A 27,817-nucleotide genomic window follows, 5' to 3' on the forward strand; every position below is an offset into this window, starting at 1 on the left:
CTGCTCCTCTGTGACTTCACGGCGGCCGATGGCTCCCCCTTAAGGCTCCCTGGCCCTCGTCACTATTTTGAATGCTGTTTGTTCAGTGTTGCTTTGTTCTATCTCTTCGCTTATTTGAAAAATATTTTTGTTTGGAGACTGAGATCATAACCCACTCCACTAGTTGGCATTATGTAATTGCGAGTTTGAGGTTTTTTTCTGTAATTTGCCTTTGGGTTCATCTTAACAGCCATTTAGAAACCTTGGTTCTGTCCTGATGTTAATTACTTTGTGTTTCCAAACCATTCGGTCCCTTGTTGCTCCAGTAAGAGCTTCGTCCCTGCCCGGTTGGCGTCCTGGGCCGGGCCGGCTTCAGAGGGCAGCGCGCCCGTCCGTGCGCTCGCTGGTTCTCTGGCGGCCCCTTCCACCCGGCCGCCTGGCCTGTGCACCCCCCGCCCCCCGCCTCTGTAGAGTGCCCTCCTGTCTTCCCTTCCTCCTTCCCTCCCCTCCGCATCTCCGTGTATCAGAATCCCTTTCTGAGTGAGGAAAGCACAGCCCAGCTCAAATGCTTCCTCTTGGGGCGTCTGTCCATTTAGCTGGTCCAGAAGGGACCCCTCCCTTTGCGTCCCTGTGGGACTTTCAGCCTCTCTCAGGATGCTAACTGTGCCTCACGATGCTGATATGGGTGCTCGTCTCGGCCCCCCGACCGTGCTGGCCCTGCTTCTGCTCCGTGGGGCGAGTGCCCGTGAGGCGCACCGACACGGTCCCTCCGTAGTCTGTCTGACGACTCAGTAGAGCAGAGACGGCCCCTCCCCGTTTCACAGATGAGGATGCGGGCAACATGGCACCCGAAGCTGCACAGCGGACGGGCAGGTGGCGGCCAGGGCTTCAGGCCTGGGTGCTGCGGGCTCTTCTCCACTGGGGCCGAAGCAAGGGGGTGTGTTAGGAACCTGCCTCCTGTGGCACCCAGAATGAAGTTTTTTGCGTAAAATTCCCGATATTTTTTGGATCGTGACTAGAATCTCGATTTCCACAGGCGCCCTTCTCTGGAAGATCGAACAGAAATCTAACCGAGCTTTCGCTTGTGGGAAAGTGACCATCCGGGGGAAGCGGCACTGGTACGAGGCTCTGCCCCAGGCGGTGTTCGTGGCGCTGAGCGACGACACAGCCTGGATCGTCAGGACGAACGGCGACCTGTACCTGCAGACAGGTGACGGGGCTGCGCTCGGGCACCGCCGGCTCCGGGGCCCCGGCTGCTTGCCGCGCCTCGCTTTGTCGGCGCACTCCGAACGGCCGCAGTGATCGGGGGGCCGGACGTCCATGTGAATGGACAGACTAGACGGAGTGTTTGCCGTTGGAATGTGTTAGCAGTTTCCTGCTGCTGAGATTCAACCCAGGACAGCTCAGGGCGGGACTCACTTGGATCGGTTAGTGCGGCACAGCAGCCAGCCACTGCTGATGGCCCCGTGTGTCACCTACCTGCAGTGTCCGGGCTGAAGGGGAAGCAGTCGCAGAAGTGACACAGAGCCACTTCTCCATAGCTTAGGGCTGGGTTTTCAGCCTGATCAAGCTCCTGCTTCTCTCGTTTGTTTACACCTGGATCGGGAGAAAACTCCCAGAAGTAAGATGCTTTAAATAGCAGTTCAGCTTGTCTTAAGAAACTGCCCTGAGGGGACCTTTAGCTGTTGGAGGAGACGTAGTCGGACTTGATTATTAAAAATAAACTAATGAGAGGCAGTGTCTGTGTGCCGTCAGCAAGATGGGATGTGCGTTTCCCACAGCACTGTGATTGGTTATCAGAGTGGGAAGGGTCAGGGGTCAGGAGCGCATCTGTGGCTGTCAAGAGGCCGTACTGGATTTGAGTAGGGGTCAGTCTCGTATCTGTTTTGTGTTGCTGAGAGAATGCTCTGCTCTCCGTCGTGAACTGTCAGGGCTGATGTTCTGAGATTGAAAGCCCTCACACATCTGGCTTGCTCTCGGGTGTGGGGGCGAGGGCGTGTCCTGCCCCGCGGGGCCCTGCTGGGCAGCCTGCTGCTCCTGGGCGCGGGCCGGCCCTGACTCCCCAGCCTCGTCCCCGTGTGCCGCTTCGAGTGAAAACAGCTCTGGAAAGACACGCGCATCCAGCTGCCGGGGGTGTGTCATTCCTGGGAGGAAACGGGGTGCTTCTGACCTGGGGGTGAGGAGCAGGTGACCTCGTGATGTGACACAGGCCCAGTCCCACCCGCACCTCCTGGGTCAGGGTCTCGAGCTGGCCCGAGGGTCTGTCCTTTTGGAAGTCCTCAGGTGCTCCCCACCTGGCCAGTGCGAGGAAGCCTGCCCGGGGCCTGCAGGAGTGCAGGGGCCCATGCGCCCCGTCAAGGAGACACGGGTACGAAGACTGGCCTGCAGGCCGAGGCCACAGAACATGGGCTCTTAGGTGACAAGTGTTCTGCCATCTCCCCCAGCAGGGGCCGAGCTCATTACGCAGAGGCTACAGGGAGGCTGGGGAGTCAGGGACACTGAGCACTGGCCCTGCCACAGCTTCGGTGTGACAGAGTGGCCGTTCACGTAGGAGATCTGGCGTTCGCATTTTAGCAGGGAACCCCTACACATGCACACGCACGCACGCACATGCACGCACGCACACCAGTTAGAAACGAGGCAGAGGGGACCACCTGGCTGGAGGCCCAGGCGCCTGCTGGCCCAGCGGCAGCCTCAGCCCCCGTGCTCGCCCTGGACTCCGAGGGGCTCAGCCGGCCAGCACGGAAAGGCGTCGCTGCACCGGCTGCCCCGGCCGCGGCCCTCTTGCTCAGGGTCTGCCTGCCCTCCTGCCCTGGGCTTCACGTCCTTCCAAGGCGTTGTACGACATCAGAGAACTCTGAATTGCTATTCCTTTGGCTTTCAAAGAGCGTCTGAAACACTTCAGTTAGATGTTATATTTAAGCATAATTTAGCCACCGTGTGTTGGGCAGTTTTTTTTAAAAGGGCACTTACGAAAGAATAGAGCAAAACACCAAATAATAATAATAACAATAATAATAAGTAAACAGAATAAAGAATGAGGTGTGAAATCCTGACTGCGTGTCTTCGGGGGCTTCCTGTCTGTCTCCCTGGCAGGTCTCAGTGTGGATCGCCCCTGTGCCAGAGCCATAAAGGTTGACTGTCCGTACCCGCTGTCCCAGGTCACCGCCCGAAACAGCGTGGTGTGGGCGCTGACGGAACAGAGAGCCCTTCTGTACCGGGAGGGCGTGAGCAGCTTCTGTCCCGAAGGGGAGCAGTGGAAGTGTGACATCGTCAGGTACCCCCGCGCACGGGCAGGCATCTGCAGCATCTCGTTTGTCCCGCCTCCGTTCCTCGTCAGCTGTCCTCCCCTCTCCTGGGCAGAGCTGGCTCCCCGAAGGTTTCCATGGTGATAGTGTTCTCTGCAGTTGTCAGAGCCAGTTCGAGCAGCCTAACCTTGGAGACACGCCGTGCCTACCTCTGACCGGCAGACTGGACGCCAGGTCAACGCTCAGCTTCCTAAACGCTGCTGCCTCTGTGTGACCTTGAGCGTCATGCGGTCACAGTCTCTCCTGACCATCACTGGTCAGAACTGCCTGGTACCGAGTAGTTTCTGTTTAGAATCTCAGGTGGTTTGGGGCCAAGTGTTTTTCTTAATTATCATTCTAGTCAATTGAAATTGATCTCTGAATTGTAATTTACTTGGTCACATTATACTACATAAAATTTTAATTACAGAATTACCATCAAATCATTTTGCTAATGTGAAATTATTAATAGTCTTTAGAAAAATTAGATTAGGATATTCTTGGTTTGAATTTAGCAACCCAGTAAACTTGAGCAGGTACCTGTCGTGAGCCAGAGCTGTGCTGGGCCAGGTGCGCAGAGATGCCGGGGCCCTGTCTCCCTCCCAGAGCACCCAGCCTGGGGGTGCTGCAGAAACTGGCCGGTCCAAGGGGCGCAGCTGGTCCTAAACCCAGGAGTGTGGCTCTGGGCGCTCGGCTTTACCTGCAGAGGCCGTGCAGAGTGGGCCCGCAGCTGGGCCTCGGAGCTGGTGGACGTGCACCAGATGGGCGGGAGGCGGAAGGGCATTGCCCAGCTGCAGCTGCCTGGCACAGCCTGGCTCGCGGGGCTGCGGTCCAGTCCTTTAACTGGTGAGGGAGCGGGCAGTGAGACAGAGGCGCTCAGGGGCCTTGGGCCCTGGCGTGCCTGTCCGCTTTCTCAGCTCATTCTCAGAGCTTTCCCTGCCATTCCGGGTCCTCAGCAAGCCTTTCAGAAGCTACGACATGTTCGAACATTTATGTCACACAGTAATCTAACTCAAAACTCAAGTTTCCTTCCTTGGAACTGATGGGGGTGGTGTGTCTCTTCTCCTGGGCCAGACCGTCCCGCACCCCACAGACACAGTGCCGGCGGAGCTCTGAATGTGGGTGCTGACTCCCCTGTCCTCCCCCTCGTTTGCAGTGAAAGGCAGGCTCTGGAGCCTGTCTGTATCACTCTCGGGGACCAGCAGACTCTGTGGGCCCTGGACGTCCACGGACACCTGTGGTTCAGAACTGGCATCGTTGCCAAGAAGCCGCAAGGGGACGACGACCACTGGTGGCAAGTAGGTGCTGGCGGCGGAGCCGCACAGGGCTCTCCCTGCCCCGGGCGCCCTGCTGCCCCTGTTGTAGCCCTTGTCCTTTCCCTAAAGAGCGTGAGGGTTGGACGAGGCAACAGAGTTCATTCTCGCCACTCGAGGAGTTAGACCTTGCTGGCTTTGGGCACGCCGGAAGCATCGGGCCTTCCGTCGGAGGAGGGAGCCGGTGCCACCATCCTCAGACGCACAGGCTGCGTTTGTTTAGTGTCATTCAGAATTCTAACCTCACAGACGTCCGGAGACCTCGGTAACGACGGTGTTTAATGCCGAACAAATGTGCTGAGGAACGAGCCTAGATAGGCTTGGAAACCGAACACACAGCTAAAGTTCATCCCGCCCTGCTCGTTCAAAGGCCCCTGAGTAGGGTAGTTCAGTGAAGGAAGAAGAGTCTCCCCACCTGTTCCCGGGCAGGGAAGGGCATTGAGAACTGGGAGGCATAAACGAACTACCGGCCAGAGTGGCCTAGAACGAATTTTCAGAGGAGCGTCTGCTTCCCCCGGGTCGCCCCAGCACCCAGCCCCCCGCTGTGGCAGGGAGGGCGCTCGGACGCTCAGCAGTGGTGAGACACCCAACCTGTCTTCGGCGTTTGTCTCCACCGGTCCAGGTTTCATCGTCACCTCAGACTTGCCTCGTTGCTCTTTGGCCCCTTAGGTGACAATGTGCAAAAACGAGTTGAGTTCGCCCTGACGGACGTGCATGTGTGTGTGCATGTTGCCAGCGTGACGTTCCAGGTGTCACTGAGGAGTGAGACAAGTGATTTTAAAACACCTGCTCTGCGCTTGTGACCACACACACACACTCACGTGTACAGTATGCGTACTAAATTCTGTTGTTAAGTAGCCTAAAGAAAACTAGGTACCATTTTATTATAATATTCAGAATGTTATCTTGAGACTTTAAATCAACAATTATCTTGGAGGTATTTGAAAGCAAAATTTAATTTTAATTACTATAGGATTGATTTTTTGGTAGTGCAAGAGCCAGAATTATGATGTTTGGCTGCTAAACCTTTTTTTTTTTTTTTAATTTGCATCCCGCTTATCTGCGAATCTCGGGTGCTAGGACTGAGTCTGCCACAGACTTCTGTGCAGCCTCAGCATTGCTGGGGCGCGCGGTGACCGCCCGTGTCCCCCCCCCAGGTGAGCATCACAGACTACGTGGTGTTCGACCAGTGCAGCTTGTTCCAGACCATCATGCATGCCACTCACTCGGTGGCCACGGCGGCCCAGGTGCCCGTCGAAAGGGTGGCGGACAAACTGCGCATGGCGTTTTGGTCTCAGCAGCTCCAGTGCCAGCCGAGCCTCCTGGGTGTCAACAACAGGGGCGTCTGGCTCTCCTCAGGCAAGAACGAGTTCCACGTCGCCAAGGGAAGTCTCCTCGGTGGGTGACTCACTTCGCTCTTCACGTTGCTCCGTAGGCAGCTTCACTTTCGTCAGCTCTCAGCTCGAGAAGGTGGCCCGGTGCCAGTGGTAGGAAGTGTTTGTCACCGAGGCGTTCTTCCTTCTTTGTACCTGTATTCTTTCTCTAATCGTCATTCCTGCAATGAGTCCCAGAGTCTGGATGGTATGTGATCAGTTTCCATTGGAAACCTATCATGATACAAGAAGAGCAAGTGGAGCTTAGTTTTATGTCAATAAATTCAAATTTAAATGAAAAAACCCACCCAAACCTGAAGAGCCTGGGAGGAGAGAATCGAATAGTCCGTTTCCTAGAGGGAAAAGTGCCTACTGCAGCGTCGGAAACCGAGGCTCTGGTCAGGGCTGTGAACGCACACGCGCGAGGCTTCGTTTCTGTAAACGAGCCCCTGCTTGGCGAATTCTCCAGCTCGTTGCTCTCTGCATCCCCCCCACGCCCCACCCCCCACCCCCAGCAAGACTGTGGCTCTGCCCGTTGAGTCCACAGGGAAGCAAGGGGTCGGCTCTCGGTGCTGACTTGGACCTCCTAACTTAAGCACACTCTAGAATTCTCCATGAGGTTCTGAAGACCAGTCGTAGTCTAGAGCTAACTCTCTGAAGTGTGGTTTTTTCCTCCTCCTCTCTTTAAACTCTTCCTGTCGGTTCTTTCTAGGCACTTACTGGAATAACGTGGTTCCCCGAGGGACGGCCTCTGCGACAAAGTGGGCCTTTGTGTTGGCTTCCGCCGCTCCCACAGAGGAAGGTTGGTGGGGAAGCGCAGTGCATGGTTGGCCAGCGGCCCGTGGGCCCCGTGGTCTGCCTGCGGCCTGGTCGGGGCACGGGGTGGCCCTGTGGCCCTCGGAGACCAGTGTGGCGGTGCACAGGCGAGTAGCCCTTTCTGGCTAAGCTGAGAGCCCGGAGGCTGGGCAAAGCCATGAAGCTAAGTGAGTCCAAAGGCGAAGTGTCCTTCTGAAGGAGGAGACATACAGTGTCACCACCAGGGCCAGCAGCCAGTAGCCCCCAGGGACCAGTCACAGGGCCATGGCGCAGCAGCCAGTAGGCACCCGGCTTCTCTGGGCACCTTGGGAATTCTGTCACCACCCAGCAGCCTCTCTGCCCGCAGCCTGCGGCCCTGTCCAGCCTGAGGCCCCAGTCAGAACTCACAGCTCCTCCCAGAGCGCGGGGCGTGGAGCCAGGACAGGCAGTGCCAGCACAGGCAGCCCCGCTGCCTGGTGGGCTGGGACCTGGCTGGTCAGGCGACCGCTCTGGGGAGGAGCCGAGGCCACCGCCCAGGACGCCATGTCGTCCCTGGTTCAGAGGAAGCGGTTGATTGGTTCGAGCCCCACTGGGAAGTGGATAACGTGGTCGTTGCAGTGAAATGCTTTCTCGCCAGGTCGTCCCGACCACAGTTCTGAAATCAGTGTGCTCGGGAAAGCGTAGGTCAGTTCCTGAGTTTGGCACAGACTCATTTGGCAGCACAGCGTGACCTGACTGCCGCGGGGCTGCCCACAGGCCCTGTTTGTCCCGCCGACCGGGACTGCGCGTTAGGCTGCAGGGACGTCACTGCACTTCGTGCGGCTGCGGCTGCTCCCTGGGGCCGTTGCTTAGATACGTGGCCACCTGCCATAGGTGGTCAGTGCAGAGGGGTTTTAACTCCAAGACGTGCCTGGCCACACGCTTTGGGTAATACTTAGGTACATTGTGACCAAGGTTTTAACCTCCTGGAGGGTTATTTGCAGTTTAAACTGAAGCTGCTAAACCTCAGGACTCTGAAAGAAGTGGCGGCAAGGGAGGACGTGAGGGAGGAGGGGCGGGAGGAGGAGGCTCTCCGGGCCCTCTCCAGCAGCCGCCCCTCCGCGCCAGCTCCCTCAGCCCGTCAGAGGGCGGGTGGCGCCACATTCTGTCCCGAGGCCAGCCCCCGCGTCCCTGCTCCCTGCAGAGCCCTGACCGAATGCCAGTCAAAGGCCTCCCGGCCGGCACCGGACACCCCAGGTCAGGGCCGCCAGGCCAGCATCGTGGCCTTCGCAGCCCCACGAGCTCCTCTTCGTTTCATTCCTTTAAAATAGCTCAGGCTTGGTTCTCGCTCAGTGGCCAATCACAGGGTTGTCCTGAGCTGCCTTACGGCACGGAGAGCTGCTGTCGCCTGGTGGTGAGCGAGCGTGGGAGCCGTCGGGCCAGCCGCCTGCGGGCAGCGGCTGCCCGTGCCTCCCTCGGTGACAGACGTGACCCTTCTCCACAGGAAGCTCCTTGTGGCTGTGCCAGAGCAGCAAGGACCTGTGCCGCGTCAGCTCCCAGAACGCGCAGACCCGCCCCTCCACGGTGCAGCTGCCTCCGGACGCCGAGATGCGGGCCTACGCCGCCTGCCAGGACGCCCTGTGGGCGCTGGACAGCCTGGGCCGGGTCTTCATCAGGACGCTGTCCCCCGGCTGCCCCGCCGGCATGCACTGGGCGCAGCTGGACCTTGCACAGCTAGGTACGGCCGCACGCGAGGGCCCCGGGCCCCGGGGTCAGCCTGCAGGCGCTGCTGTGCGGCGTCTTGTGAGGCGCGGGGTGTCGGGAGGCTGGTGAGCCACTGTGCAGCACATCCAGGGAAGTCGCCTGCTACGCCCCCTGACGGGTCCTGCTGGTACAGCTGCTCTGCCGGTCTGAACATGGCACGCTGCTCCGTGCCCCTTCCACCTGGACAGGCAAGTGCCCGCGCCAAGGTCAGCAACCCGCTTACCTGCCCCCTCTGCAGCCAGAACGAGGCTCAGGCTGAGGGAGCATTCCGACTCGCCTCCCAACACTCACGGGGCAGGCCAGGCAGCGTGGCGCGTTCATACATCATTCATTCATGTTCCAAGGAGGAGCGCAGTGGGACGAGCCCGCAGCATCAGCTCACTCTGCAGGCGAATCCTTGATCGCTCAGCCGCGTAGGCGCGGCTGCTCTGCCGGCTGCGGCCTCAGGGACACTCCTCTGCCATACGGTTTCCCAGTTTGGCAAACTGATGACCAGAACGCTTTGTTTGTTAGGTGGTGCGATTCAATTGTACAAAGCGTTTTCGATGTTTGAGAATTTAACCACATGTGCTCAGGAGAAAAAAAGCGAGACAGGAGAAGGGAGGAGGGACGGCGGGAGCCCTGGCCGCCTGCCCCCCGCCCGCAGCTCCGCCCCGCCCGGCCACGGCCGCTCGCCGTCCCACAGAGCTGGCCTCAGCCCCTGTGGCTCCTACAGGGTGCTGCTGGGGACATCTGCGCTCTTGCCCAGCAAGGTCCCCCAATGTCATACAGCTGGACCAAAGAACCAGGTTGCTCCTCAACTAAAGAAGCAAGCTCTGTCCCAAAGCTAGGAATCTTCCAGGGTCTCTTCGATTATTTATGCTTTTGGCCTCACATCGTGTCTTTTGAACCGAATCCCCGCACCAGGGTACTCACCGTCCCGCTTCGGAGAGCATCCGCCAGCCACTGTTGCTGACAGTAACTGACCAGAAGAGGCTGTGGCTGGTCACGGCCCTGAATGCGGGCGCCGGGCGCCCTTCCTGCCGCCCAGGAAGCGTTTCATTTGTTCAGGGAGCCTGTCGGCCCGAGCTCTTCCCTCACAGCCCCCAACCGGACCGGTTTGGGAGGTGCCGCCAGTCCCTCCCGGGGGTACGAAGGCCAGCGCCTGGTTTGGGCCCGCCCCGCTGCTGCTCCTGGAGGGCTCGGAGCCTGTGCTTGCTGGCACGGTGTGGGTCAGAAGCAGAGCCGGTCCCCGGGCCCCACCCTGCTGGGACCAGCTCTGCCTGTGGCCTCCAGGCTCCAGCCCGTAGCTCCCGCCTGCCTTCCAGCTTGGCCTGGTCCCCTGGCACTGCGCTCCTGCTCTCTGCCAGCAGCCATTCCACCCGACTGGCCAAGTCTGCACACGGGGGTGGGGGCTGTGCCGGCGGGGACCCCGTGCCTGGCCGCGTCCATGCCCGTAGGAAATGAAGCGGTCAGGGAAAGTTGTTCCTGTGTAACTCCATTTCTAAGTAAGTCTGGCTGCGAGTTTCATTCCTTGCTACTGACAGATAAAACTGCCTCACACCAGGTAGGGACACGATGCCGTCACACCCACTTCATTAGTCCAGCTCCAAGTTGCCATCAGCCTGTCCAAGGCCTGAGGCCAGAGATGCTGGCTCTGAGGTGCGGTTTACCTTCTCCTCTTCACTTCTGGCCTCCGCTTTACCAGTGTCCTGACACTGAAAACGCGACCGGAAGCCTCCCGTCCCAGTGCCGACAGCGTGATCTGGGCCGCCCGGTGCCAGCATTGCCCTTGGGCTGTGCCAGGTCACTGGTCTTCTCCACACTGCAAACAGGAATTGCAGTTTCAAGGATGACTGTAGCAAAGCGTCAAGTCCTGAACACGATCGCTACCTTTACTGTCTCCTTGAAGATGTAGCATCTCTCTCCTCTGCACAAATTACCAAGTCAGTTGCTGCTTTGAAATGAAATTAAGAGCATTCATAAATTAAATGTCTAACTGCCAAACCCAGGTACAGAGACCATGTGAATTTGTGATTTATTACAATCCTAGTTTTCAGAAGAAAATTTGCATCATTTAACAGATATTTAAGATACCCACAACATTTTATTTCCCAGTACATGAATATGCATTACATCAGCCATTAGAATGTTTAGCAGAGTAATGCAATTTGTAATTATAATTCATCTGGTCACAGCATCTGATGAGGAACTAGTGTCAGTCCATGCTTTTCGGTAATAAATAGGATTGTATTCTATAATTTATGCAGAAAAGTATTTTGGAAATAGTTGCCACTTTTTTCCCTTAAAATATAGGTTTAAAAGTGATCCTGAAGGGAAGATGTCTTATCCGTTGAACACAGTAATTAAAACTTTCTCTTTTCGGTTGAGAGGAAAAGCAAAACGGGGCGAGGGAGGCAGGAAAATCGCAGCGTACCTGTCACGTCGGTAGAGCCGCCCCGGCAGATGCTGCTTTCCTGTTCCCGCGAGCTGGGCCCGCGACCTGTCCGTCTGTTAGGGTCGTTGTCCCGTGGGCGGCAGCTTACTGATCCCACTGCAGGGCTCTGTGGCTCCACCATCTTGTCACCGCAGCAGAGGAAGGCTGGAAGGCCCTGTGCCAGCTCTTCTACACTTCTGCTCACAGCCTGCTGGCCAGGACCAGTGACGGGGCCCCTCTCCACTCCACGGGACCGCGAGAGCCCTAGCATGTCCGAGAGGCAGCAGCCTCCACCGCCCGACCTGTCTTCCCTGTGGAACGGCATGCAGGCGGCCTGGGAGACCCTCCGTGAGGGCAGAAGGTGCAGAAGAGCCCTCGGTTGAACGTCGCCTTTGACCGGCCCCTTCAGCTCGGAAGGAGTGGGTTTGCAGACCCCAGTGTCTGTTCAGCCCACTACGTTCGTTCTGGAGCGCGCCCTCCCTGCAGCACGGCCCCCGTGCGGTCTGCCGCATTGTCGCTCACTGCTCGCTCCGAGAAGCCGGCCCACAGTCCTTCGTAGTCACGTGGGCAGCTGCTGCCTGTGGTTCCTGCCGGGGCAGGTTGAAGACTCCAGCATAAAGTTATTTTTCAGTTAGCATTCATTTCTCAGCTGTTTCTGGAATTTACTGCTGAAGCTAATTTATTTTGATTGGTATAGATCTTCTCATGAGTAACGTTAGAGCCCTAGCGAGTCCGTTTGAACTTCCCGGTAAGACAATGTGTAAAAGATTAAGAGAGGAAAAAAATATGGTTAATTGCAGTATAAGAAATCATCATCTTTGGGAAATGCACAAAGGAATACCGAGAAGTTTTGTGTGGTGTCGAGTTGATACTTCTAAGTTGGTCCCATACCGAGGGCACGTGACGAGTTCCACACAGCAGGACCCATGCCTGTCGGTGCAGACACATGGGCTGGCATCTGATGCCAGTGACGGCTGCGTGAGGTGGCCAAGAGCAGCACGGCCGGGAAATAGAACTGCACCACCTTTTTCCTGTTTTAAAGTCAGAATGACCCATCCTCTGACTTAGTCATCAGAAGACAAACCATTCAACGTGGAAAGTGGGCAAAAGACGTGCGAGGGCCCCATAAGCACATGAAAAGAGTGTCAGCATCAGTAGTTATCAGAGAAAGGCAACGTAAAACCATGACAAGAGGCCACTTCACACCTGCTAGAATGGCCGACGTGGAAAAGGTGCCCCGACGGGACGCTGGTGGCGGTGTGGGCGGCCAGCAGGCTGCTGGTGGGCATGCCAGGTGGTAACTGCGGACGCTGCGGTGTCTGTAAGAGTTTAACGTGCATCATCCCTGCGGCCCAGCCGCTCCACTCCTGGGTATTGTTCGAGAAAAGCAGCACGTGTTCACAAAAACTCATCTGCAAGAAAGACGCCGGCAGCTTCACTCCGAACAGCAGAGAGCGGAAGTGCCCACGTGTGCGTCAGCAGGCAGACGGGCGACGTGGCCGTGACGCTTCCATGCAGCGGAGTCCGAGCCAGCGGCGAGAGGGCCGCCGGGGCCGGGGCCCACACGCGTTCTGCTGAGCGGGACAGCCACGGGCAGGGTGCGCTCCTGCGCGGCGTGCATGGACATCTGGGCCCGACCGGACACATCCGTGGTGATGGGGGCAGAGGGGGCAGGGGGCCCTTCCTGGGGTGACGAAGATGTTCCATGACGTGACAGGACGTGGGTTACTGGGCGTAGCCATCCGTCTGTGCTGAACGGTGAGACCCGCGCATGCCCTGGAGGTAGGTAGTGTCCCAGACGTCATTGTGTGGAGTCCCGATGGCCTCACGTGTGCACCGGGACCCTGGGACAGCAGTCTGTGCCTCCCTGTGGCAGTCAGATGAGGTGTGGACAACCTGGCCGGGAGCCCGGCCAGCAGCGCTGTTCCGTGACTGCCAGCTGTTGCTTTTTGACAGATCAACTACTAATCGAATGTAGTTTCTCTTTATTTGTTTGTTTTTATTATGGTGACATTGCTTAACAAAATCCAGTGAGTTTCAAGTGTATGAGTCAACAATAAGTCATATATATGTTGCGACGTGTACACTGCCCATAAATAGATTTCTTTCTGTCACCATGTAATTGGCCCTTTAGTTTCTCTTTAGCCCACCTCCCGTTTGCGCTGAGGATGCTCGCTGATGATAGAGCTTGCAGCTGCGCATTTACCCCGAAACAACCTGCAGGTCACAGTCCTGACCTCACCCCCGAAGTTTGCCACGAAATATCTCACTTTTATTATTTTTTCTCATCTCTCTATGTATCAATAGTCATTGGAAGCAGATGACATCCTTCTATCTCTAGAGTTGTTTTTAGCAGTGGTATTTCCATTCACGAGATATAGTAATTCTTGGTCAGTGAAGATGTCAAATCCTGAAAACGTAGCATCCCTACGCGTGATGTTGTTCTCGAACCGCCGTTAGCCAGAGATTCATTTGATGAATCTGATCTACAGATATGTTTCTGTTACGTTAAGACTGGAGACAAGTTCTCTTTCGAAAAAACTCCAAGAACATTTTTTACATTTTATTTTCACATTGATAACCAGTCAGATTTGCTTCGGCCTCAAAGAGCGTGTTTATGTGAAATTAACTGAACACTGGCAGCAAGCTGCCCTTTTTTCCCCTAAATGGGAAATGGGTTAAAGGCCCTTCTCGTTTCCTTTCCTCCTAAAATCAGTTTACTCAACAGGAGAAATGCAAACAGAAAAGCAAAGATTTAAGGAGGCCTAGTTAGTTCACCTTGAGTCCAAGATCACCTGTGAAGAAAAATTCCCTCTCCCCACCTCCAGAATTTGCTGTTAACAGTCATGTGTCCGCTGGAGCTAACAATGGGCGCGGTCCCCGTGCTCGGCCGCATCCTGACTGCTTTGCCCGTGGCGTAGAAGGGCTGCCGTGTGGCACTTGGCAGGGGACAGGGAAGCCAGAGGCCGCGGTGACTTTCCTGGGCTGGGATGTTCTCGAGCAGCAGAGTTCAGCCACCAGCGCAGCGCGGTCTCTCCCTTTGCAGTGTGAAGTGGGAGTTGTGGCTAAATGAAACATCAGTCATTTTACAGTCATTAGAGCGTGTGTGTTTCCTTCATGTGTCCGCAGGAGCTGTGAAGCTGACCAGCCTGACCTGCGGAAACCAGCACGTCTGGGCCTGCGATTCCCGGGGCGGCGTGTACTTCCGCGTGGGAACCCAGCCTCTGAATCCCAGTCTGATGCTTCCGGCCTGGATCACCATCGAGCCGCCTGTCCAGGTGAGCACGAGTTACCTGATTCCAAGCGGCTCCACAGGGAGACAGCGCTGTCTGGAGGCTGTTGCCGGGTGGGGAGCCCACGGCGGCCGAGGTCGGCCCCCCAGCAAATGGGGCAGGGCCGTGTGCCCGGTCATCAGCCTCCCAAACTTGGAATGTGATGTTTGTGGAGTTTAGAGCTGAGCAGGTTGTTAAAATTATCTGAGTAGACACTAAGTCTTCTTCCTCAAAATGAAAATATTTTGTTTCTAACTTTTTACGAAACGAGCATTTTTTTAAGTTAAAATCTTGTCATAGAGATAATCTGTTAGTATCAGCATTTTGTGAGTTCCCTTGTTTTTATTCGAGAAACTGTTTCCCATATTTTAGTTTGCAGTGTATTGTAAATGTTTTGGGGGTTTTTGGCCCTTGACTGTTCTACCACTCGGTCAGAAGCCAGAGTCTGATGGATGATAGTGCAGGGTTTATTACCGTTAAAGACCTAAGGGGCCGGGCTGCTGTGCTAAGTGTATTTCTATTAGAATTTATAATTAGGGGCTGCGATTTAATGAGAGTTCTCCGCTCCACCTCCTGCTGGGGCCCGTGGTGTGACTTTGTTGGAGCAGTCGTGAAGCTGCCACATGGAGAGGCAGCAGCGGGCCCGAAGTGGTTGGTCCTTGGACAGTGACAAGCAGGAAAGCGAGGGGCTGGGTGAAGGCCTGTGTTCGTGACTCTGCGCTTGGGGCAGCATGAACCCTCAGGGATGGGGCGACAGGGTGAGGGCCGAGGTGGGGGCCTGGGCACGAGGACCACCAGCTGGCCCATCAGCCCTGAGGTCTGTGCTGGGACACCCCACAGTGGCACGGGGGTCAGGTCTGGAGTCGCTCACGGCCACAGGGAGGCGCCACGCAGCTCTTCCTCCTCCGCAGGGCCCCGGGGGAGCGGGTGGGGTTCTGTCCGTGACGACAGCACTTCGTGAATTTGAAGGCGCCGTGCAGACGCGACGTTGCACGCAGGCAGCGACAGGCCGGCCGGCTTGGTCAGTTTCATCACTGCTCGGGGACGAGGCACCTCGTGTCTCTGGACTCCTTTGGCGTGTCTTCGTCAACACCTTCCTTTTTCCCTTCTGATAGCTTCTCATTATTTCCTTAGAGTATAACACAGCCTTTTACAGTCTGCGGCTCAGAGGGCTTTAGTGTGTTCACAAGCTGGGTCACTGGCACGACTGTCTAACTCTAGGCCCTGCACTCCCAGCCCCTGGCAGCCACGGCTCTGCTTTCCCTGTCCGTGCGCTTGCCTCGTCTGGGTGTGCCTGCTCCGTGTGAGTGGAATCACAGCGTGCGGCCTTTCCCGTCCGCCTGGCCTCACTGAGCGTCCGTTGCCTCAGGCGACGTTCTTGTTTTTGACCGATCAGCTGATGGACATCAGGGTTGTTCTGCGTACATTCACATACAAGTCTCGTGTGGACACGCGTTTCCAGGGCTTTCGGGCACAACTGTGGCGTCGCGGTGACGACGTGTTTGACTGTCTAGGAGCTGCCACGCTTTTCCACGGCGGCCGCACCGCTTCGCATTCTGCCAGCGATGACCAAGGGTTGCAGTTTCTCCACAGCCTCACCAAGATGTTTTCTTACCCGATTTTCTGTTCCAGCCATTCCAGCAGGTATAAAGTAGTATCTCACTGCGAGTTTGTTTCCAATTATGTCTTTTACGGGGTAAAAAATTTATCAAAACAAGAAAGATTAGTTTGTATACTGTATGGGTTACTGAATATCCCAATTTATAGTAGAATAGTCCTATAGGAAAGCTTATCTGATCCAGACTGGCACTTTTTATTATAATTTAGTTGGGTGTTTTAAATCGAGATATAATTGATGTATGTACTATTATGTTAGCTTCAGGTGTACAACATAATAGTGATTACATATTTGTATATGTTGTGAAATGATCACAATAAGTCTGGTTAACATTTATCGTGATATGTAGTTGCGGTTTTTTTCTTGTGATGAGAACCTGTAAGATCCACGGCCCTAGTACCTTTCAAGTATGTAATGCAGTATTATTCATTACAGTCACTTGCTGCACATTAACGTATCCTCATGTCATCGTGTTTCAATTTGCTCTCCTGGTGACTGATGATGTTAAGCATCTTTTCATGTGCTTATTGGTCATTCACGTGGCTTCTTTGGAGAACTGTATGTTCAGATACTTGCTCATTTTTAAGTTGGATTATTTGTCTTTTTATTGTTGAGTCATAAGACTCCTTTATGTATTCCGGATACTAGATCCTTATCAGATAGATGATTTACAAATATTCCCCCCCATTCTCTGGACTGTCTTTTTACTTTCATTATGGTGTTTTTTGCACAAAAGCTTTTTATTTCTATGAAGTCGAGTTTATCTGTTTTTGTTTAGTCGTGGTGTTTTTGGTATGCTAAGAATCATTGCCTTATCCAAGGTCAGGAAGGTTTATACCTATCTTTTCTACTGAAGGTTTTATAGTTTTAACTCTTAAATTTAGATATTTGAGTCATTTGAATTAATTTTTATATATGGTGTGAGGAAGGTGTCCAAATTCATCCTTTTACATGTGGTTATTCAATTATAACAACACCATTTACTGAAAAGACTATTTCCTCATTGAATTGTTTTGACAGCCTTGTCAAAATCAATTGATCGTAAACATAAGGATTTATTACTGGACTCAGCTCTATTTCAGTGATGAGTATGTCTGTCATTATATTGCATTGTCCTAATTATGTGGTTTTATTGTAAATTTTGAAATCAGAGAGTGACTTCTTTTTCAAGATTGTTTTGGTTACACTGTGCCCTTCGTATATCTGTATGAATTTTAGGATCAGTTTTTTAATTTCTTCAAAAAACGTCATCTGGATTTTGATAGGAATTGTGTGTTGACTCTGTAGATCAACTAGGAAAGTATTGCCGTCTTAACAGTATTAACTCTTCCAATCCATGAACATGAGATGTCTTTGCATTTATTTAGATGTTCTTTAATCTCTTTCAGCAGTTTTGTAGTTTTCAGAGTATAGACTTTATACTACTTTTGTTAAATTTATTCCTAAGTATTTTATTTTGGATGCTTTGCGAATGGAATTGTTTTCTTAATTCCATTTTCAGGTTGTTCATTGCTAGTATAAGTTTGTATACTGATCTTTTTATTTTTTCGTATGTCGATCTTATATCTGGAAATCTCGCTAAACTCGTTTCTTAGTTCGAATAACTTTCTTGTAGATTCTTTAGGGCTTCCTCTATATGAGGTTGTTTTCTATCTGGGTGTCTTCTGTTTTATTCGTCTTGCCAATGGCCCGGGCCGGAACCTGCCAGTGGTGGGAGTGGGCATCCTCCTCTCGTCCCCGACAGCGGGAGAAGGCGTCCCATCTCTCCCTAGTAGGCTTGCCGTCAGCTGCGAGCTCTGGTAGGTGCCCTTTTTCAAGTCTAGGAAGCTCTCTCCTCTTCCTAGTTTACTGACTTTTTTTATCAAAGAGTGTTGGATTTTGTCGAGTGCTTTTTCTACTTCTATTGAGATAATCAAGTGAGTTTTTTCCTTTATTAATACGATGACGTTGATTGACTTTGTATGTTGGGCCACCTTTCATTTCTGGGATGAATCCTACCTGGTGAGGGTGTACAGCCCTTTGTGTGTGTTGTTGGATTCGGTTTGCTAGTGTTCTGTTGAGGACTTTTGTGTCCATATTCATGAGGGAGATCTTTAGTTTTCTTGTCATGTGTTTGGTTTTTGTATCAGGACAATGCTGGTCTTTTAGGTGAGTTGAGAAGCGTGCTCTTAGGTTTTTTGGAAGCGTTTCTGAAAATTTGATATCAATTATTCTTTAAGTATTTGATAGAATTTATCAGTGTGGGCCTGGGTTTTTCTTAGTGGGTTGATTTTTGATTACCAATTCTGTCTCTTTACTTGTTATAGGTCTATTCAGAATTTTCTGTTTCTTCTTGATTAAATTTGAGTAGTTTAAGTCTTTCTAGGAATCCGTTAATTTATTCTGTTATCTAGTTTGCCAGCATACAGTTGTTCATGGTCTCCCTTTATAATCCTTTTCATTTTTATAAGTTTGTGGTTTTTCTGATTTTAGGAGTTTGCATCTCCTCTCTTCTTAGTAACTAAAGGGTTGTCAGTTTCATTGATCTTTTCAAAAACCATCTTGGTTTTGCTGATTTTTCTTTTTTTCCCCTAGTTTCTTGTTCATCTATGTCCACTTCAGTCTTTATTCTTCCACACCTTCTTGTGCACTGCAATTTCCTTGCTCATGCTTCGTCTGATAGCTCCGAGCGGTATTTGTCATATCTGTCATGCACCTGTGGAAGCATGTCCTGTCCAGGCGTGCAGGGTCCCAGCACCGGGCCCCGCCTGGGTCTCTAACAGGCTGCTGGCTGGGAGGGCGTGGGCCGCAGGGTGGGCGGTGGTGGACGCTGCCGAGCGGCTTGGCGCACGCGCGTGCCTTGCCTCAGCCCTTTCCCGTCAGGCCGGCGTCCGGAGAGCGGGAGGCGGGCGGGCCGCGGGCCGGGGGCCGGGGGCCCCGCCAGCCCCGCCTCTGCCGGGCCCCTCTCTGCAGCCGCGCAGCCAGGGTCACGTGCAGGGCCGCGGAAGCCGCACATTCCTCCTCCTCGCCCCACGTGGAGCCGAGTAAGCTCCAGGAAGCAGCGCCGAAACTGGAGGGAGAGAGCTCTGCTGGGAGCCCTCTCTCGGCTGCTGTGACCGGCAGTCCTGTCCAGCAAAGTGGCCGGAGTAGGACAAGCTCACGCGAACGGGCCTCGGAGCCGCGCTCAGACGGAGGCGGTCGGCGGTCACCACGCCCGCTGGCGGGCTGAGCGCGCCGAGGACTTCCTTTAGGGGGACTCGGTTCCCCACCGGGTGGCTTTCCACCTGCTGTAGGAGGAACTCACTTCGCTGTGGAATTTACAGAAACAAAATGCTTCTCAGGTTGGTTCCTTGAGGGGCAAAGATGAGGCTTTCCGTGGGCACAGGCCTTTCTTTGTGCGGCCCCGCTCCCGGCACCGCCCCGCCCCCAGGGCCAGGCGCCAGGGGTGCTTCTGCCCACTCAGCGGGGGGGGGGGCGTGTTGCTCAGGACAGTCGAGTGACCCCGTGAGTGGCCAAGCCTCGGCTCGGACCCCAGCCCGCTGTCCTAGCATGGTCCACGGGGACCGGGACGGACCACTTAGCTGCCAAGATCCAAAGCGACCTCAGGCTCCGATGCTGGCCACTCACTCACCTTTCCGCCCAGCCCTCACGACCCCCGGTGCGTGGGCGTTCCTGCACCCCGGAGAGAACCCCGGCTCAGAGACGGTCACGAAGCTGCCGGAGGCCTCGTAGCTAGCAGGTGGCGGAGAGGAATCCAGGGGTGGGTCACCCCCACTTGGCTCTGAGGACCGAGCCTGGGCCAGAGCACTGACGGCAGGAGCTGTGATGGGCACCGCGTCACGCGGCGTTTTAGGACAGAGCCTGCCCGAATCTCGAAGTTGCAGAAGGTCCCGGAAGATGACGCCAGCAGTCGCGGGAGAGGAGGCCCCATCGAAAGGGCGCGAACAGTCCGGCCGGTTTGGCCACGTATCAGTGGGGTTTGCGTGTTCTCGTCTTAACCGACCTCTTCCTACTCATTTTGTGTGTTCTCCACCCTGAACCTCTGCGTGGAGGACGCGTTTGCACCTGAGGCGAATGGAAGCGGGCGACGGGTGCTAAAGGGCACGGCCAGGTGCGCAGCAGAATCCGCTAAAATTAGCTGCCGCTCCTCCGCTTCTGCTTCCTGTTCTCCTCTGGTAAAACCTCCCCCCGTAGTAGTTTTGGGGTGAAGTTTAACAAAGTGCTCAAAACAAATGACTCAGTTTTCAGACTTGCTAACATTTAGAAGGATTTGGAGGAAATATTTATAGTCGTGTTTAGCATCTTGGTTTTTTTTTTTTTTTTTTTTTTTTTTGAGTTTGCTGCTTCACTTGGAGAATTTTCTGTCCATAATTAAAATTAGCTCTAAAGCTAATAGCACAGTTGGTGTGACTTCCTGGTCTGCTGGCCCTGTTTGCCTGAGCGGAGCGGGGGCCCTGCTCCCTGCCCCCAGCGTGGCCCCCTCTTCCTTCAGAGGGACCTGCTTGGCCACTCTTGTGCTCCCCTCCGCCTCCTGGCCCCCTCTCGCCTCCGGAGCAGACCCTGCTCTCCGCAGGCCCCAGCGACACCCTGGGTGGGCTGGCTCACCGGTCCTCGAGGGCCCCTCACTCTGCCTGGACTATAGCTTTCCTGGAAAAGAGTGAAGCTTGGAAAACCAAGACGAGCATGACTGCAAATGGCCAAACTAACATTAAAAAGTACTTTAAATTCAACTGCTTTAGTTATATTTAGCTGTATGAACAACAAAATAAAATAAATGTACCAACGTGATAATACACAGTACCTGTGAGGAATGCTGTGCTCACCGATGCCACCGCTGGGCACAGAACTCGCTGTGACTTCCCATAGCAAGATCTTTAGAAAAAGTTCACCCCTGACAACAGGAAGGCTTTCGCTGGAGAATGTTAGCATTAGAGGACGGACACACACACGCGCACACACACACACACACACACACACACCCCTCCTCTGAACTGGGGAACGAGGTCTTCCATTGATTCGTCGGAATGTGACATCATTTTAAGACACCGGAACACAGAGCAATTAAAGGAGTTTTTATTCTTTTTACTTCTGATCGAGGGCAGAGCTAAGCAATCTTCGATGTCACTCTTACTCCTTCTACCCTCTGGTGGCACCCACTGAGCTGGCATTGGTCACTCACAGCAGGGGACAGACAGCGGGAGGAGAGGGGCACCCCCTGCCCCAAAGCCGGGCTCTGCGGGTACAGCCGAGTGCCGATGACTCGCATTCCCTCCTGGAATGAAAGCGTCAGGCTTCGGGGACAATGACACCTGCTCTCTCACCTCGTTTGAGATGTTGTAGGTGAGGTCCCTCCCCGTGTCCCCATGAGCAGCGCTGGACCGGAACCCCCGACACAGCTTGTCCTCCCTACAGCACCAGGTGACCGTCTCCTGGGACGGGGAACAAGGCTTCGGCGCCAGAGCAGTGGACAGTCGCACCGGGAGTCGCGGTTTTTAATAAGAGAAAGAAAAAACGTGGCTGGTTCCATGGCTCGCGCCCGAGGGGACGTTCCCAAGGCTTTGCTGAAAGGGGCCGAGTCCAACTGTGAGGCGGTGACAGCTCTCGGCACGGCGTGTCATCAAGCAGAACGTCAGTCACAAAATGTGCTTGATGACCGTTTCGTATAAAGAAAAGGACACGGTGAAGAAGTCCGTGAGACGCACAGCAGATGACAGTAGTCATTCTGTCTGCTGGGGCTGGTTTTTTAGCTTCGCTTTCCCTGTTTCCTGAATACCTTGCAGTTAGCATGTGAGTTATAGAAAAAGTAGTTCATAATTCTGAACAACTTGCCAGTGAGAACCAGTCTTAGGAAATGATCGGAAACGTGCCCAGAGCTGTTTGCGACGGCGAAGCCGTGGTGGGCAGGGCAGACCTGGCTGCCGCCTGGCAGTGAGGAGCCCGCTGGGCAGTCACGACCACAGTCGCCATGAGTGACTGAGGGTGCACTCTGAGAGGCCACTCAAGCCCTGTCCGGGCGGTGCAGCGGGATGGCTACGGGCCACCGCACAGTAATGAAAGCAGACAAACAGGATGAAATGGGGAGCCCCGCGGCCATCATCTTGGGGAGAGAAGGCACCGTGAACAGTCACCCGTAAGGCTCCAGTTACATGGAACCCTAGAACAGGACAAACAAAACGAGGCTTTGGCAGCAGAAACCAGGTCCCTAGTTGCCTGGGTCAGGGGAATGACCGTCGAGGGCGCGAGGCTGCTTCCCCGGGGACGAGGGTTTGTGGAAAGCCAAGCATGGCGCACCTGCAGCCTGAGCCGTTGCCACGCATGAACTTCCCCTCAAGAAAAGGCAGGAAGCACATGGTGACACGTGTCGGGGGCTCCGTAGCAATGTCTGCAGCTTGCTTCCGAGGCGCATTCAGAAGTGAGGGGGATCGATGGGCAGACAGAGGAAAAGGCAGGCCGGTACCCACCATCGGTGGGGGCCGCTGGCCGCTCCCTGCAAAGTCCTCGCAGCGTTTCGCACGATTCACAATTTTCCTAGTAAAATGGGGGTGGGACTGTCAATCATGCATATAAAGTATCTGGCTCCAAGAAGACCCACAGTAGATGTGAATTCACTTCCTCTACTTGGCAGCACATTCGAGGTAGCAAAAAAACCCTAAAATATTCATTCAAAAACACTTTGCCCGTATAAAATGGAGGGAAACCATACCCTCGAGCAGACGTGAGACCCAGTTTGGTTGGACGTAATAGTGTTTCTTCCCGCTCCGAGTCTCTGTTTCCCCAGCAGGGATCACGACTGGCTTTTCTGGGTGTCCTTAGGCGCATGTGCTCACGCAGACTGCAGCACGCAGCCGACGTTTATGAAGCCGAGCGCCAGAGTCCTGTCTCCTCTGTCTGCTCTCCGTCCAGCAAGACCGACAGCTGGACTTGGCGTAGCCCTCCTCTCGTTTATGAAACGAGACCCGAATCAAACTTCTAGGGATTAAAATTGCAAGGTCTAAGGTGAAAAATACAGCAGATGAGGTTAATGGCAGTGTAGGTGTTGCAGAAGAAAAGATAGTGAACTCGAAGACGTAGTAACAAAAACCATCCGAACAGAAACAGAAAAAAGCCTGAAAAAAAATTCAGAGCATCAGTGAGCAAGAGACACCTGCACCTGGCCCGGCATAAATGCAGGCAGAGCGGAGGGACATGGAAAATCCCTGAAGAAACACGGCTGTGACCGTTCCACACGCGATGCGGCAGCCAGACCGGAGACGGGGGTGTGCGCGCCGGCCGGGGTCGCCGGGGGAGTGCGCAGGGTCGCACTGCCGCTTCTCCACCGCGTGCCGCCAGTGCCCACCACCTCCCCGCCAGCTGCTCCGGGGCCGCTTCTGGACCCTTCTAGCCCTGGGTGTTCTCAGCGACTCCCCCTGGAAGAGAGGGGCACAGCCCCTTCGCGGCCAGGCCCACGCTCCTCACGGCCGCGCCGGGGAGCACACCGCACTCCGTTCACCCATCTGTACGATTCTCCGCCCAGACTTGCTCATCGTCGCATTTTCTGGCCAGTTTTCTGTGTGGTTTCACACCTTCAGCTCCGGCTCTCTGCTGCTTGTATCAGTTCCCTCTCCACACCTCGCTCGGACACGTCAGGTGTCCTCTCCAGGTCCCCTTGGCGCGATCTCCTGCGTCATGCTCTGGCCACTCCAGTCTGGAGGGCCAGGCCCGGCAGAGCCTCCGCGCTGGGCTGCCCGTGAGGCCGCAACCCTGGGACAGTCTGTCGGAGACATGAAGTGGCCAGTGCACCTGGGATCAAGTTTCTGCAGTCTGGTGTTGGCGCCGGAGCCCTGATGCTCACCACAGGCACAGCTGGCCGGCCGGTGTCCATGACAGTCTCAAGTGGTGGACGGAGAGGCGGTCGGAGTCGGCCTCGCCAGCGCCCACTCAGGACGAGGAGACCGTGAGCGCTGCCCAGGAAACCTGTGTCTGAGCGTTTTTCTTCAGCACAGCCCCTGCAGTTAGCAGAGGCCATGTGTCCCGGGTCCTGGTCACACTCTAGATCACATGCGGACGCCCAGGAAATCGCCGGAGCCACTGCAGGGGTCAGCGAGGCGGCGCCCTCTGGTTTCACAGTCAGCCAGCTAGGAGAGGGAAGCAGCAGGAACCTGGCCCCTGGTGGCCTCACTCAGCAGAGTCAGAAAAAGACACTTGTAGCCATAGAACTCACTCTTCAAATAAAATCCTGTGCTTAAGCCAGACGAGTGTGACGAGTGGCAGCAGAGCTGCTCCCAGGGGGCTGCCGGGGCCAGCGCCAGGGTGCACCCGCCGGGGGCGAAGACCATGGGTCTGCGCGGCCACGGGCATTCAGCAGCGCAGGCCCGACGTGGCCAGAACACGCGCTGGGAGTCCGCGTGGAAGCCCAGCCGGAGGGGCTGCGAAGGGCGTCTGGCTCACCGGCCGAGGGGGAGGCGTCTGCCTCGGGCCACACGCCACAGGGGAGGCAAAGATGGCAGCGCCTGGCCCGCCGAGCTCACCCCCCGTCTGCTGGCCCCCCCGCACAGGCCCGCCGAGCTCGCCCCCCGTCTGCTGGCCCCCCCGCCCCGCACAGGCCCACCGAGCCCGCCCCCCCGTCTGCTGGCCCCCCCCCCGCACAGGCCCGTCGGCGCGGGCGCCTGGCTCCCAGGCGGGTCTGAAGTGAGGCTGGACCAGGCGCTGGACACGGATCCGCCCCAGGAGAGGGCAGCTGCAGACACCGGCCAGTCGGAAAGCACAGCCACCGGAAGGGCCGGGCCGTGCGGCGGAGGGCCCGGTGCGCCCCATGGCTCAGCAGCCCAAGCGCAGCGCCGCCAAGCGCCGGGGCACGCGCCCCAGACCCCGAGCCAACGGGGAAAAGCGGCGTCCGCGATGCATCGCGTCCAGTGGGCGGTTCAGAGGTTTCCTGAAACAGGATGGAGGAGGGGCTGGCCCAGGGCGCACGCCCAGCACTCAGGGCCACGCGCGCTGGCCCGGGGTGGGTTCCCCCAGGCATCGTCCCTGCGTGACCTGTGCTGTCACGTTACAGGCTCTCGGCTCAGTCCACCTCGTGGTTCCGAAATGCTCCTGCCGAATTTCATCCAGGTTCACATAAGGTCCGCACCAACACGATCTGTCTAGATACATGTGTCCTCTGGCTGTGACACTTCCCGTTAATTTTCTCAGCCTGGATTTACTGCCGCTCGGGCTGAGCGCTGTGTGCGCGTGCACCCCGAGACACGTCAGCTGCAGCCCCGGCCCAGGCATCGGCAGGGCCCCCGTCTCCCAGCGTCAGTTTTGTCCGCTCACCCAGAAGTCGAGGGTGTTGGGCTTAGCTGGCCTCCTAGGTCCCTTTCAGCCCAAAATCGCTTTGGTAAGCCCTTGAAACAGAAAAGCCAGAGCTTTTGTTAGTGAGAGGCATTGTTTTCTCTCGCGCTTGGACTTTTTTGTTCTGCCCTTCATCTCCAAGTTCCTGTTTGGGATACCGGGCTTTGCTGTCCCCGGGGTCGGTTTCATGGGCCTTTCGTGAGATGCTCTGGGAACCTACCACACTTGGAGCACTGCGGCTGTGAACCTGAAGAGCATCATGGGTTCTCTCTGCGTCTGCCTGGGCTAGAGGCCACTCAGGTGTTGGGGGCACACGGGACGGCTCAGTGGGACGAGCCTGGCGGGTGCCAGTTTCTGCCAGTAGTTGGGGACAGGGGCCCCGCAGAGGCTGCTGGAGCAGGCATTTTGTGAGCTGCGCTCCGCAGAGCAGGGAGCAGTTGGAAGGCAGGGCGAGAAGCCCGTTTGCTTAGAGCCAAGCCCAGTGCTGTGGGACCTGGCCAACCCCGAGGAAGGGGGTGGCCCCCGCCGTGGCGGGTGGCATGCCACAGGGCCAGGGTACCCTGCAGGCAGCAGGGACCAGCCGGAGCCACTTCCCCGCACAGGCCCAGTGGGATGGCGAGGCGTGGGTGCGCTAGCTGGGAGGCCCCTGAGGCGGCCTCGGCAGCACGCGGCAAGGGGCTGGGTGCAGACGCGCGGGCCTTCCCGAGGCACGAGCACACGGCCCGCTGCGCCCCGGCGCGTGCCCGCAGGGTGCCGGGCGCGTGAGGCGGACGGCTCTGCCTGCAGCTCCCGCCATGGCCTGCGGTCCCGGCCACAGCCTCCACGTGTGCAGCTGCCCGGGGCGCGGCTCCACAGCCTGCCGTCCTGCCCGGCACACCCAGGGCGGAGTCGGCGTTCTCGGGAGGATGCTCTAGATGAGGAAACCGGAGGCAGCGACTCAAACACAAGCCTGTCTTATCTGGCAAACACAGCCTCTCGCATTTCCAGCTCACGTTATCTGAGCTAAGCAGTGTTTTCGCTGCACCTGACAGCGAAGATGAGTCCCCCAAGCCGAGGACGGTCACTGTGGGCCCTGGGGCTAGGCAGGCGGTGCGCCCACAGCAGCCGGGCCTCGGGGAATGGCAGTTTAGAAACAGCCCATCAGGTGGACACGTCACTTTTTAACTTGAACTTTGTCTAGTCAAGATTTCAGTGCGTAAAACCAGTTCTGTCTGCAGAGGTTCTTGATGAGCAGAAAGAGTCACAGTTTATCCTGTAGTGTGGGCGGCGTGGAGTGGCTCAAATGTGCCTCCTTCCTCGTGGCAGTTAGTGGGGACCCACGTCTTTTGGGAACAGGAGACGGCAGCTCGGTACCTCCTCCCGCCCCCACACCATGAGGCCTTGTTTAAAGAAAACTGGACGGCCCACAGCACCCCTTTGGCTTGTAAACATCAGAGCAGGGCACGGGGTACTTGCAGAGAGGGGCGTGGCTCCGTCCCTGACACCCACTCTGAAGGACACTTAGTAATAAGCAGGAGCAGTTGCACACACTCAGTGTGAAAGCACACCAAGACTGCACATGATTTTTTAGCATTTCCAAATGATTTTCACATCTTAAACTTATTTACTCTGTTTTGTAAGTTGCATCTTTTCATTTTTATGAAGTTTTGAGTACGAATAAGAAATTTTAGGTAACTGGGTCAGGGGGTTGCCTTTCGGGGTCTGGGTCGGGGGGTAGCTCTGGGTTTCGCCTTTCGGGGTCTGGGTCGAGGGGTAGCTCTGGGTTTCGCCTTTCGGGGTCTGGGTCGAGGGGTAGCTCTGGGTTTCGCCTTTCGGGGTCTGGGTCGAGGGGTAGCTCTGGGTTTCGCCTTTCGGGGTCTGGGTCGGGGGGTAGCTCTGGGTTTCGCCTTTCGGGGCCTGGGTCGGGGGGTAGCTCTGGGTTTCGCCTTTCGGGGTCTGGGTCGGGGGGTAGCTCTGTGTTTCGCCTTTCGGGGTCCGGGTCGGGGGGTAGCTCTGGGTTTCGCCTTTCGGGGCCCGGGTCGGGGGGTAGCTCTGGGTTTCGCCTGTTGGGGCCCGGGTCGGGGGGTAGCTCTGGGTTTCGCCTTTCGGGGCCCGGGTCGGGGGGTAGCTCTGGGTTTCGCCTGTCGGGGTCTGGGTCGGGGGGTAGCCCTGGGTTTCGCCTTTCGGGGACCCGTCAGACTTTCCCGCGGCAACTGCACCGTTTCCCACTCCCGCCGGCGGAGTCAGAGTTCCTGTGTCTCCACATTCTCGCCAACGACTCGTTTTCCATTTTCTCTTTTCTCGGTATTCTCACTGCAGCTTTGATCTGCATCTCCGTAAAGACTAAGGACGTTGAGCATCTTCTCATGCACTTGTTGTCTGTTCAAGTCCTTTGCCCTTTATAAATTTTGTGTTTTTGTTGTTGGATTTTAAGAGTTCTTCACTTGTTCGTGATATGAGTCCCTGATTAGATATATCATTTGGGAAGAGTTTCTCTCGTTTTTGTGGGTTGTCTCCATTTCTTTGTGGTGGCCTTTGGCGTACATAAGTTTTTGATTTTCGTGAAGTCCAATTTATCTTTATCTTTTCGTGCGTGTGCCTTTGGTGGCGTCTTAAGAAAGCGTCGCCAGATTTAGTTCTTCCATTTGTTTTTGATCCATTTCAAGTCGACTTCCACGTGGCGCGAGGCTGGGATCGAGCCTCGTTTTCCGCACGTGGACGTTTCCCGGCACCGTTGTTGAAAGGCTGCTC

General features: G+C 55.7%; 1 protein-coding gene across 3 annotated transcripts in view; it reads left to right on the forward strand.

Moving 5' to 3' along the window:
- Nucleotides 1-27,817, forward strand: part of TECPR2 (tectonin beta-propeller repeat containing 2) — a 62,391-nt gene that overhangs the window by 30,602 nt on the left and 3,972 nt on the right. For 2 of the 3 annotated variants that reach the window (XM_016165997.2, XM_036238212.1), the window contains exons 11-17: nucleotides 1,016-1,189; nucleotides 3,076-3,256; nucleotides 4,423-4,564; nucleotides 5,737-5,977; nucleotides 6,665-6,754; nucleotides 8,231-8,464; nucleotides 14,036-14,184. In XM_016165997.2, coding sequence (XP_016021483.2) covers nucleotides 1,016-1,189; nucleotides 3,076-3,256; nucleotides 4,423-4,564; nucleotides 5,737-5,977; nucleotides 6,665-6,754; nucleotides 8,231-8,464; nucleotides 14,036-14,184 — 1,211 coding nt within the window. Of the gene's footprint in view, nucleotides 1-1,015; nucleotides 1,190-3,075; nucleotides 3,257-4,422; nucleotides 4,565-5,736; nucleotides 5,978-6,664; nucleotides 6,755-8,230; nucleotides 8,465-14,035; nucleotides 14,185-15,692; nucleotides 17,199-27,817 lie in introns of those variants that run through there. The other variant, XM_036238213.1, reaches the window with a different exon arrangement.

This window comes from Rousettus aegyptiacus, unplaced genomic scaffold (assembly GCF_014176215.1).
Source record: "Rousettus aegyptiacus isolate mRouAeg1 unplaced genomic scaffold, mRouAeg1.p scaffold_m13_p_3, whole genome shotgun sequence".
Taxonomy (NCBI): domain Eukaryota; kingdom Metazoa; phylum Chordata; class Mammalia; order Chiroptera; family Pteropodidae; genus Rousettus; species Rousettus aegyptiacus.